The 13,114-nt window shown below is 39.6% G+C and overlaps 1 protein-coding gene across 3 annotated transcripts in view; it reads left to right on the plus strand.

Annotated features, from left to right (window-relative positions):
• Positions 1-13,114, plus strand: part of LOC127634047 (collagen alpha-1(XV) chain-like) — a 116,043-nt gene that overhangs the window by 73,361 nt on the left and 29,568 nt on the right. For all 3 annotated transcript variants that reach the window (XM_052113445.1, XM_052113447.1, XM_052113446.1), the window contains exons 21-28: positions 58-93; positions 193-276; positions 402-467; positions 2,549-2,611; positions 3,739-3,825; positions 4,161-4,196; positions 8,516-8,569; positions 9,090-9,146. In XM_052113445.1, the coding sequence (XP_051969405.1) occupies positions 58-93; positions 193-276; positions 402-467; positions 2,549-2,611; positions 3,739-3,825; positions 4,161-4,196; positions 8,516-8,569; positions 9,090-9,146 (483 nt within the window). The remainder of the gene's footprint in view (positions 1-57; positions 94-192; positions 277-401; positions 468-2,548; positions 2,612-3,738; positions 3,826-4,160; positions 4,197-8,515; positions 8,570-9,089; positions 9,147-13,114) is intronic.

Below are 13,114 nucleotides of genomic sequence, written 5' to 3' on the forward strand. Positions count from 1 at the left end.
AATCTGATTTAATTATTTGTTGTAGTGACTATCTGTCTTCTGATTTTTATTTTTCAGGGAGGGAAGGGAGAAAATGGTGACATGGGTCAGAAGGTTTGCATCCAGATGGACACCACCAATTTCTAATGTGTATCTTTCAGATCTGAGCGGTCCACTTTGATGCTTATAGTTTATGTGTTTTGTGTGTTTCAGGGAGAGAGGGGCCTGGATGGAATTAGTCTCCCTGGGCCCCCAGGGCCTCCTGGACCCCCAGGACCAGTCATCAATCTGCATGATGTGAGTCCATTAATGTCCTGCTTCTTCTTTTTTTATGTCACATTGAATTCATTATGATGCTCATTATCTGGATCCTGATAACGATGCATTTTTGGTGAATTTTAAACTATTTTTTCCACCCACAGCTAATGCTCAATGACACAGAAGGACTTTTTAACCTCTCAGGGATTTTTGAACCACACGATCCTTTGGTAAGAGCTCTTGGTGTTTGTCTTCTATGTTATTCTCTTAAGCTCTTAGGGTATTTTAAGGATTTGGCATTCAAAATTAAAGGATTATAACTTGACAAAAAACATACAAAAATAAAACAAGGAGGGCCAAGTGTTTGATATAATTGTAAAGAAAACTTTTCTAATGTTTTAATTATATAGATTATGATAAATTCTGAGACTCTAAGCCTAAGAAACTGCTGAAAAATCACAAACAAACTTTAAAAATGTTTACTTTTTTTTTCTTGTATTTTTCTGTTTTGACATTATATATCTCAGGCTATAAATAAGGTAGCTCCAAAAAACTGCTTTTGTTTTATTCCAAATCATGTCAACTGTATGTGAATTTTGTGTGGATATGACAAAGCAATCAAAAGTTTAAATCGAAAAAATGTATCGTATTGGTCAAAAACGTCTCCAATCAAATAAAACATAATAATTGTACATAATAACTAATTACATATGCAAACACAACAATTACTAAAAGTATGCTCTCTCTGAACATCACGCAGGTATGAGTAATGAGATCTCATTCAGTTCCATTCTGTGACATTTGAGCCATGATTGAGTCTGTGTCATATACTTGGTGGCCATATGTAATTACAGTGAACGATTCTCTCTGCCCATATCTGGATGACTTCCAGCTCTGGTTGCAGAAATCTGAATCCTAATACAATTAGTTTAGCATTCCATGACACTGGACAACGTACTACATCATTTCCGATAAAGTCCTCTGATCCAGGAAAGCTAACATCTTTTTAGCTAAATAGCACTTTATGTGCTGTGTGCACATTGTGCTTTGTGTGAATTGTCTAATGATTTATGCATCTGATTATGTTGTGTGTGGGCTCGTTTTAAAGATAATCACCTCTTCTAAGTAATGTTATGTGATATTTTAAGTTCTGTTTATTTTCATGAAAATGCAGCAAATAAAAATCACCTGTTTACATGTAATATGTCAAAGCTTATACTTAGCTATTACTCAGGTATATTTTGCTGTTAGGAAAAAATAGGCTGGTTGTATTCTACTCTTTGAGTGGTTTCCAACGACATATGACACATGACTATTTGATCAGTTTGATGTTTTTACAGATTACAATAATATGTACAAAACGAAACACTTCTGATTTGTCTGCACATTTCAAAGCACTTATTTATTTTTGGTCATAATGCCTACACACATTTTAAAGTAGAGCTTCTAAGCTTTCAAACCAGATGTCAACTAGTGCTTGTGTTTGTAACACTTGTATTTCAACCATTATTTTTCATTAGCTTCTCTCACCGTTTTAATTTCCCAAATGTCTATTTTAATCCTACTCCAAAAACTTAAACACTCAAGAAAGTCAAGTGTAGTGATTACATTACAATAGCTCATCTGCAGAACACAAAGTCGCTTCATTAAAGTCACAGGAATTTAAACACACTGCAGTTTACAACAATCAGTCTGTTCTGTTTTGAGTTGCCTTGAAATTGTGTTTTAAATTGACACATAAGGTGAAGCAAACAGAGCTGTATTGCATGTAAAAAGCGAGGCCTGCTTTTCTTTAAATGCTTTTCAAAGGAAATTTCCGTGGTTCAATGTAAAATGCTTATAGTTTCTGATTTTTAGGGACAATGCACAAATTACGATCCCAAACCAAAACTATTTGAGATAATAACCCAAACATGGTTTCACAAGCACCAACATTGTTTTAGTGGAATATTTAAATAGAACAATTTCTGTAATTTAATAGCAATTTAAACCTATATTTTCAGTTAACCAGCATGGTTGAAAGCTTTGGTTTTTGGATCTTGAATATTGTGCTGTGGTTTTACTATGCATTGATATTTTTTGGTTCTTGCTAAGCCAAACATTACTACTATTGCTTTATAGTATTTAGGGGTATTTGAAAGAAACTCTAGCCCTTTAAATTGAACTTTGGCATGTAACGTGTCCCACAAAGTTTTTGATACAAATATGAATAAGACCGCAAATTGTGCATCTTATGGAGAATAATTCTTACATTATCAGCTAATAGTTCCTGTGCTAAAATCAACACTAATGATTTATTTTATTTCTTTAGGGTCCAAGAGGTCCAAAAGGTGATCCTGGAGCCCCAGGGATCCAAGGGCCTCCAGGTTTAAAGGTAAATTAACTGGAAATGAGTTAACAAAACAGGTGTGGATGAGTATATGTGTTTGCTGCAGAGAAAAGTGGCCATGAATGTTCAAAGTGGTGTTATTTATTGGCATGCTATCAAGAATGTAGAAGTTTGAGGTTTACCACATGTAAACCCATTGACATATTTGTTATCAGACCACACGTACAGTGCAGGCAATCAGACATCTTACTGGATAATTGTTTCCATTTAAAGCAAAATATATAATGTTTCAATATGAAATACTACACTTAAAGCAACTAGATTAGACTCTTCAAATGGCATGACATTATTCTGTTGATGTGTCATAATCCTAATCTCTAAATGATCACATAATCTCACTCTGGAAATGAGAGATTATAATCACTGTGTTTTGTGTGAAAAGAAACACCGGACGTGAGATTAAAGAGCAGCTTCATAATGAATCGCTGGGGAACATAAGTGCCGATCTGAAAAACATTGAGTTAATGACTACCAGACAGAATCACACACACACACACACACACACACACACACACACACACATGTTGTGTTTCCATGTTTTATGGGGACTTTCCATAGACATAATGGTTTTTATACTGTACAAACTTTATATTCTATCCCCTAAACCTAACCCTACCCCTAAACCTAACCCTCACAGAAAACTTTCTGCATTTTTACATTTTCAAAAAACATAATTTAGTGTGATTTATAAGCTGTTTTCCTCATGGGGACCGACAAAATGTCCCCACAAGGTCAAAAATTTCGGGTTTTACTATCCTTATGGGGACATTTGGTCCCCACAAAGTGATAAATACACGCTCACACACACACACACACACACACACACACACACACACACACACACACTCACTACTATATGCAACAAACTCACATGCTCAACCTACATGATACTATACAAATCTAGTTGCCACATGAGGTTTGTGTTTGTGAGAGGGACTTGATGCTTTCAAATGCTGCAGAGGTTTGCTTGTGTATCATATTCTGTATATAGACTTTGCACATTATCATAAGAAGTACTTGCCATTCATGAATAGGGATGTGAGTGTGTTTCTAATTAAAATTTTTATTCTGTGCTTACTTGTGTGTCTGTGTTTGTGTATGTGTGTGCAAAGGGTCAGAAAGGAGATCCAGGGTTGACCTTAACAGATGGAGTGCTGATCTCTGGAATTACTGGGCCACAGGGACCAAAAGGACTAAAGGTCATTGGCAACTTTTTATACCCTTAATTAATGCTTTTAACCTCTGAATTACAATCACTTTAGTTCACCCTAGCCTGAATTCTTTATCTTAAATTGAATTTGAGACATTGAATTTGAGACAGGCTAGTAATATAATCATTTGTCATGGTTATAAAGCAAGGATGTAACCAAATATTTAAGACTGGAAGGACTAAATGTAAAAGTTTACAAACTAAATATGTTTTAATTACATTAAAAACCCATATTAATCAACCACTACTCTGAATATATCCCCATCGATGTCTATTGTGGTTCCTGCCTTGTTATAGAGTATTCATAATTGTATTGTTTCTCAGGGAGAACATGGTGTTCCTGGACCAACTGGAGAGAAGGTAATGCATCCTACACACTACGCAACTTTCAAATATGTCGGATTGTGAGACTGTTCTTTTTATACAACTGTCTGTCTTGTCATTGAAGTCGTAGAGTTTTCTAATTACACGAGGAATCGGCAACAGGGGTGAACACATTACAAAACATTTCACTATTGACGAATCCCCGACAACTCTGCCTGGAAATTATGTTTCACAACACAGTACACACGAGAAGTGATACGAGATACGAAAACAAATGCATGATCATATGTTATGTATTTCAGAATATGATGTGTATGTTTTAAATCATATATTTTATTGGTTACAATATGAAAAAGTACCTCCTACTGAAAAATCTTCCTATTTACTTACCTGACTGTCCAAGAGAATTGACAATTTCTCTCCAACCCTTCTCTTTCTCAACCCGGTTGTGCTACAGTTCAGAGGAATCATCAAATGGTTCTGGTGCTCCTGCCAATGTTCCACTAATTTTTCCTCCATTTCTTCTGTCCAATGAGACTTTCTTGATACCAAAGCCATGCTAGTTGAAGTTCTGTTGCAGGTACATCAGGACTCCTCCCTCGTGCCCGTTTCTTGCTCTCATTGGCTGTAGGTCAACGCTGCAGTTGTATTCAGTCAAAACATATTTCACATTGCATGATTTGGAGTCGCAGACGGGTCCAGATATTAAACATTCTAGAGATCTCGCTGACATCGGCGACATGTCGGTGCTTCTCTCAGATTACGTCTTTGATAATTCGTACATTGCGATTGTCGCTCAAGGGAGCGTGCTCCTATTTGCCTATATCCGATTTCGTACTTTTGTCGGCGATCTCTACAAAACTGTCAGTGAGTGAATATCGGGCCTAAAATCGTATAATGTAAACTCTCCACTCTGTCACATACTGTATAATTTATTAATGATTCGCCAGTCAATATATTGCAATGTAGGCTTTGATTCCTATTTTAAGCGTGCAAGTGCTAACCACAGCGCAATACTTTCACTTATAACCACAAAGTCAATGGGTATGGCCATGCAGTGTTGGTATTTTCTTGCAAGCGTGCGCTAAGTCTAGGCGTAAGTGGGTTTGGCGAAATCACTAAATCGGGTCAATGGAGGTTCTTCTCTGGCACCGTCTCCGTCCTATTATCCATCTATTCCCTGTCAAGCTCCAGCAATATAAACAGACATTACATTCATAAGAAGTTGGTAGTGAAAATGGACTGCATGAAATTAACTGGAAGAATAAAAATATGGATTTGCATTATTTTGTGTGTCCTTTTTAAAAGGGACACGTTGCTTTTAAACGCATGGAAAATGTGGTTCAGGATATGGATGTAGGCTCCGTTTAATGACAGAGAATGTAAGTATTATTAACCATTTTCATCTACTGACACGAATCATGGCTAGTATTAACAGTTATTGTATTGGCACGCACTTCACGTCTACCAGTCGACATTGAAACACAAAAACCTTAAACCAAAAATATTTCTAAATTCAAATTACACTTCAGACGATTTAAAATAGAATCAATATAATGAAGTGGTAAAAAAAATGATACCAAATCCAAATATTTTACTGCTTCCACTGGCCCCCTTTGCAGTGACTTAAACATAACAATGCAAATAATAAGAATAATTGAAAAAATAAACATGACCTCTAGAAAATGTAACACAAATATAATATTTTTGTCTCAACAAAAGGCTTTCAACAGAAATCGTCAAGGATATTATTTGATGTTCTGTACTTTCAGAATTTGGACATTAACTTTATTTCCTCCTGCTGGTGAAATCTCTAAACTAAAAATGCAGGAACTGAATTCGGACTTTGCTCTGAGTTAAGACATGGTATTGAAACGTCTTAGTGCAATGACCAAATTCTTAGCAAAATAGCAAATTGCGCCACTTTGCCCCACTTCATTTACATAGCGCAAACACTCCCACACATACCCATTTATGCTTTGCGCTGGCACGAATATTGTGCTTATAATTAGCACTCTCACGGAAATTGGATAAGACGTTTCACATGACCGTAGCTTGTTAACAGCGCTTTGCGCACTCACTCAAAATAGATGAGGGTTTTTTCCTGCTGTAGTGTTGTGTGTACCCCTGTTTATGTTAATCTTGTTGTAAGTGATGTTATAATTTCTGAACGAAAAAAAGAATGTATAAATGTATCCTGATGGAGCATTTATCAAAAGTAAAGTTGTGCAGTATTTGGGAATATATTTATAATCGCAGCTCAAGAAGTATGAGAAGTCACACTTGAGCGATAGATATGTCATTTGTCAAGTCAAGTCAAGTCAAGTGGTTTTTATTGTTGTTTCAACCATATACAGTTAGTACAGTACACAGTGAAACGAGACAACGTTCCTCCAGGACCATGGTGCTACATAAAACAACATAGGACAAACACAGGACCACATGAGACTACACAACTAAATAAAATACCTATATAAAATACCTATATATATATATATACCTATATAAAGTGCACGTGCAAACATGTGCAAAAAGTACGGGGCAGTACAAGAAATTTCTGACAATGACCAGGACAATAGGCACAGTGAGAGACAGTGCAGCACCGACCAGTACTCAGTAGTGCAAAAAGATGACAGTTTCTAAAAACATAAACATAACATACTATGAAATAGTGTTCTATGCACATAGCAGTTATTGAGGTAGCAGACAGTTATAAAGTGACAGTAATTTAAAGTGCAACTCAGGACACGTGTGTGTGTGTATGTCAAACCAGTCTCTGAGTATTGAGGAGTCTGATGTAACCAGAGAAGAACTGCTTTCAAGAATTTTTGTGCTTTCGTGACTTTTTCATTTTTTGCCAAAAAAGCATGTTAGCACTCATAATAATAGCAATAATACAAAATAAACTTTTAAAAATAACCATCAATTGATTATAATTTTGTAGTCAACACGTAAACGCCTACAGAAAACAAAACTTTATCAAGTACAATTTTATTTACAATTCATAACCCTTTTTATATAAATAACCTTTTTATTGGGAATTTACTGGGAATAACCCTTTTATTGTCACCAGTCAACACACTCGATTCGGGGCTGGACAGGGAAGAGAAATCGGCCCGGGATTTTACACGGCAACTTTACATGGCAACTTGGGAGGGTTCGCTGTCCTTTTCTGCATAGCGCGATGGCTCATTTTAGCTTATCACGGCTCATTCAGCACGTTTCGCGGCCGACCCACCAGCCCGTTCGGTTCTCTCGATGGACATTCCACCCTCTGCCCCTGCAGAGGTATAGTATATATAGGTCCTTACATTCACAATCCATGTGAGCTCAATATTCAAAGCTTTTTCACCCATGAACTTTTGTAACATATCAAAACATTTCAAATAACAACATGAAGCAATCCAAACGTACTGCAAGGGTGAAATTAACCAGTTTAATAATTACTAGTTTATTAAAGGAATAGTTCACTCCAAATTGAAATTCTAGGATCTTTCTCATCATTTACCATTGTCATCTCAAACTCATATCTTTCGTTCTTCTGCTGAACAAAAAATAAGATGCTTTGATAGAGATATGATATGTATACAGTATATCCATACAAAGCAAGTCAATGGGGTCCAACAGTTTGAAGCTCCATAAAGGACATAAAGGCAGCATAAAATAGCCCATATGACTCGTGTGGTTTAATATATGTCTTCTGAAACAACACAATCGGATTTGGATGATAAACAGACCATTATATTACATACATATATATATATATATATATATATATATATATATAAACACATCATATCCCCATCAAAATATCTTAGTTTGTGTTCCACAGAAGAAAGAGTCATACAAGTTTGAGATGGCATAAGGGTGAGTAAATTATGAAAGAATGATCATTTTGGGTGAACTATCCCTTTAATTTACAGAGCCTTCTCAATAGTTTGCTTTTTGCAGCCAATGTTATTTTGTTGCTGTATTAGCCATATTCACGTAACCTGTGAACATGCTTTTCATCAAAGCACGTAAACGTACATATTTTCCATTTAGACTACTAGTCTCAATAAGTCATGTTTGTTTTAGATAAGTTGGAGTCCCTTGCAATTTTCCAATTCATAATTGTTTCTTTTTCCTGTGCCTTGCTGTTTGCGTACAGCTGCTTCTATTCAAAATGTTTTGGAAAAAGTAGTTAGGCCAGAGATGCCCTGTACAGACCAGACGAGGCAGAGATTCTGGCACATTATACTCCCACAGCTTGGCTTCATTTAGCAGTGCACCTGTGTTAAGGGTTCTTCGATGTGTTTGTGAGTAGTCTTGCCTCAAAGTGATTTTTCATTTGTGTGTTATTTAATCCTAACCAGGGACCAATAGGTCCGACTGGACCAAAGGGGGAATTTGGATTTCCAGGACGTCCGGTAAGTTACCTAATATTTCAGATCCAGTACATGCAGCCTTCATATTGATATATTCTTTATAAAGTCATTGAGAACATTATCAAACATTTGAATGCAAGATCTCTAGTTGATGTGCATTTTAATAATGGCAATTAATATGTTTTCATATTTATTCATATTTGCACAGACATAAATTACTGATCTGCACTATGCTGTTGTCCAAATATGTATTTGGCTGCTTTAGCCACAATTGTGCAATTTTCATTGTATTAGATAACAAAATATCAAACCAGGTGGCATTTGCAAACAAACAATGCTAGAACTTTTCACTTTTTTTAGACAGTGACTTAGTTATGTTATGTAATTTGACCCACCTTCTCCATGTTGATATGAGCAATGTGTCTGTCTTATGGAGCTGAGTTTGAGAATTATGCTAACTGCTCCCAAATGCATTTTTTGTAAATGGTGCAGCTGCTGAACTGATTAGCATTTTTGCTTGCTATGACTGATTGACACATAATTGACTTGTGTTTCTTCTCAGGGTCGTCCTGGAATGAATGGACGTAAAGGAGATAAAGGAGAATCAACAGTGTTACCTGTGAGTATTTCCCATAGATTTATACACAGATTTATTGCCCTGTAACCATGGCATCAAACATTATCTTAAAACCTTTAGAACTCCTATTATTGCAGCGTTGCTTACACTGTATCAGGTTATAGAACTTATTCACAGTAGCGCCAACTTTGATTTTTGACGGGAATGCAAACGAGGCTGTGAGAGAAAAACTTACAGTCTTTTAAATGGGACTGTATAAAGCTGCATAAAGCTCCTAGATCACATCTAATTGTCCACAACTCATCAGCTCATATATAAACCAACTTCCCGACACATGGGCAGTGATGGGAAACCAAACAGATACACAAGACAGGACCAACAAGGCAGAGAGAGTGAAGTTACTTCACATCAAACAACAATCTAGCAAGGATACTGAGAACATGAAGGGTTTAAGAAAGGAGTTAATTAGAGGATCTATGAGGGTGCGGTCCAGGATGTCCCGAGCCAAGACTCAGCATCTCTCCTCAGGTCCATAACCCTCCTAGTCATCCAGGTACTGGAACCCTCTTCCCCTACGCCTGACGCTGATCAGTCTCCTAACCATGTACGCCGGAGAGCCCTCAACAAGATGCAGAGGGACGGAAGTGGTGGGATGCAAATTAGAATGTAAAACCAGTTTTATCTTAGAAACATGAAAAACAGGATGGAAACATTTGTGGTAAGGTGGTAATTTGAGACGGACCACCACCAGACTAATAACCTTGGTGAAGGGAAGCGGCCTGATAAACTTGGGACCCAGCTTATGTGAGGGGAGTCAGAGCACAACCAAACCATCTCCCTGCACGCGTAAGATGAGAGCTAAGACTGGTGCCGGTCCATTTACCGGAGGTCAATTAGTCGCGAAGATGGGGCAAGCGGCAATGAGCCTGTGTATGTCCTGCGCAACGATGGCCACCAGAAACGCGGTCTAATGAGCATCTGGGTGTGAGTAACCCCTGGATGACAAGCGACATTGGATGAGTGACCCCACTGTGGGACATGCCTCCAAAATGATCGCGGAACAAATAACTGACCCATTGGGCACGTGGCGGGAGGTGCAGTATTTTGTAGCACAGCACAGATTTTAGCCTCCAGCTCGAGTGTCCGGTAGGATGGTATCCGGTGGAACGGTGGAGATCTCAACTTCAAGACAATAAGTCAGGCTTGTCTTTCCCAGGCGATATGAAAGGATAAAATTAAAGTGAGTGAAAAATAATGTCCAGCGAGCCTGTCTAGAGTTGAGGCATTTGGTGCTACAGATGTACTCGAGGTACCCCCGAACCCCCTAACCAATGACTCCACTCACCCAAGGCCAACCGGACAGCCAGCAATTCTCGGTTGTTGTTCCTTCTGCTGGTGTTAAGCGGTCGAAATAAAGGCACACAGATGCAGCTTTCCATCCGAGAAAGAGTGCTGCGACAGGACCACTCCAAACTCAGACACATCCACCTCCACCACAAACTGACTTGCAGGGTCAGGAGTTACAAGAATGGGTGCAGTAGAAAACTGCTCCTTTAATTTAGAAAATGCGGCCTCAGCCCGCAGGGAACAACAAAGGTCAGTGTGGGTGGAGGTGAGATCCATCATCAGAATCTGGGCTTGGCCAATCGGAGACAGCTCTGACCTTAGTAGGGTCCATGTGCACTCCCTCGGATGAAACGATGAACCCCAGGAATGGAATGACTGTGCATGAAAAGTGCATTTCTCCACCTTGACGAACAGCCAATTTTCTAGTTGTCTCTGATGCACCTGCCTGACATTCTGAACATGGTCCTGGATATTCTGGGAGAAGATCAGAATATCATCAAGATAGACAAATAGAAAATGTTCAATCATGTCTCTAAGCACATAATTTACAAGCACCTAGAAGATGGTGGGGGCGTTGAACAATCTGAAAGGCATAACCAAATGTTCAAAGTGTCCTATATGGGTGTTAAACCCCATCTTCCACTCATCCCCCTTCCTAATTCAGACAAGGTGATAAGCATTGCATAGGTCCAACTTTGTAAAGACGGATGCTCCTAGCAAGAGTTCTAAAGCTGAGGACATCAGTGGCAAAGGATAGCGATACTTTACCATGATGTCATTCAGCCCGATAATCTATACAGGTTCTAAGTGAGCCATCCTTCTTCCCCAAGAAGAAAAACCCCGCCCCTGCCGGTGATGAGGAAGTGTGGATGAGACTGGCTGCTAGAGAATCATTGATATACCTGTTCATTGCATCCCTCTTGGGAGCCGAGAGTGAATACTGCTGTCCCTGAGGAGGCGAGGTGCCAGGAAGAAATTCAATCGCACAGTCGTACGGGCGATGAGGAGGAAGAGTCGTGCCATGGGACCATCTGTACACCGCCCCCACAGACCATGCTACAGGGAGAGCGATACTGCAGCTGGGCCGGGAGATTTCCATAAGTCCGGGGGCTTTGTCCATAAGCATTGCGCTCACCAGTAACCCCCTTCCTACTGATGAGCGGTGTCTTTTACCGGACAGGAAGCAGAGAGATAGCTAGACCAGGCACAATGAAAGCATAGTCCATTAACGAGGCTTCACTGCTTCTCCTTATGTGACATCTGAGTTCTCTCGACTTGCATGGGCTCAGTGTCGGGTGTGATTCTGATGACCTGGCCAAAGTAGTGGAACAGAGGGAATTGCCAGCCGCCTGAGGAGGTGAAGTTGATCGACTCGGATAGCCAGATCAACCAAATCGTCGAAATGTGTGGGCAGATCCAAAGGATAGATTTTGTCCTGGATGTTAATCGGAAGGCCCATACAGAAACCGGACCAACATGTCATGGTCATTCCACTCACAACAAGCAGCTAGGGTGCAAAACTCAGTCAGTCTGGATAAGACCCTCACTGCCTCCCAACCTTGAGCCAAGCGATCAAAAACTCGGCGGAGCTCAGTGTAGAAAGTTTGAAAAGAGGCACAACAAGGATGTCTGTTGTCCCACATGACAGTCCCCCATTCACCAACCCTTCCGGTGAGGATTGTGATCACACATGCCACCTTCATAGTCTCCGACAGGAAAGCAGAGGGCTGTAATGTGACGATCAGGGAACATTGTGAAAGGAATGTGCTACCGGATCCCGCCTCACCTGAATACGTGGTTGGAGGATGGATAAGAGCCTCTGAACGCCCAGAAACGTGGGTAACTGCCGGAGCCAGAGAGAATGTTTTCTAAGAGGGACCAGCATTGGGAGGTAGGTGGAGTTCTTGAACAACAGAGGTGAGCTCAGCGAGCTGTGACACCTTCATCTCCAAAGCCTGGTTAGATTCAGAGATTTTATCCTGCTGACATCCCAGTAAAGCTCCTTTCTGAGAGAGGGCGGAGTGAAGAGTAGATTCCTCCCCTTGGTCCATACTTGGCTAGATTTTTCTGTCACGAGAGTGAGAGCAAGACAAAGAGACCTAAGAGCAGAGCAACAGTTCATAGGATTTATTAACAATAAATTATAACTTTAAATGTGCTGGCAAAGACTGGAGATCCCAGCACTGACTGCAGTTGATGGAAGGAGTTTTGGGGATGAGTGCGTGCCATAGCCACACAATGGGCAGATCCATGAAGAGTGTGTTCGTAGAAGAGTTTGTGCATTGTGTAAATCAGGAGCTGATTCGTAGGAATCCTTCATAGAAGGTGCAGAGAACAACACCCAGCAGATTGGAAGGTAATCACTTTCCTGACATTCGGGCAGGGACGAGGAATCCTCTGTTGAATATTTGTGAGCACATAGAACAAGCGTATAGCAAACTGGAAGGAAACCACACTTACAACACGTGGGCAGAGATGAGCAAAGCGAACAGATACACGAGACAGGACTAACTAGACAGAGAGAGTGAGGTAATTACTTCACATAAAACAACAGTCTAGCAAGGATACTGAGAACATGGAGGGTTTAAGTAGGGAGTGAATTAGAGGAGAACCATGTGTTGCTAGCACACTAATTAACGGCATGATCGGCATTCCTTTGTGAA

This window comes from Xyrauchen texanus, chromosome 41 (assembly GCF_025860055.1).
Source record: "Xyrauchen texanus isolate HMW12.3.18 chromosome 41, RBS_HiC_50CHRs, whole genome shotgun sequence".
In the NCBI taxonomy this organism is placed as follows: domain Eukaryota; kingdom Metazoa; phylum Chordata; class Actinopteri; order Cypriniformes; family Catostomidae; genus Xyrauchen; species Xyrauchen texanus.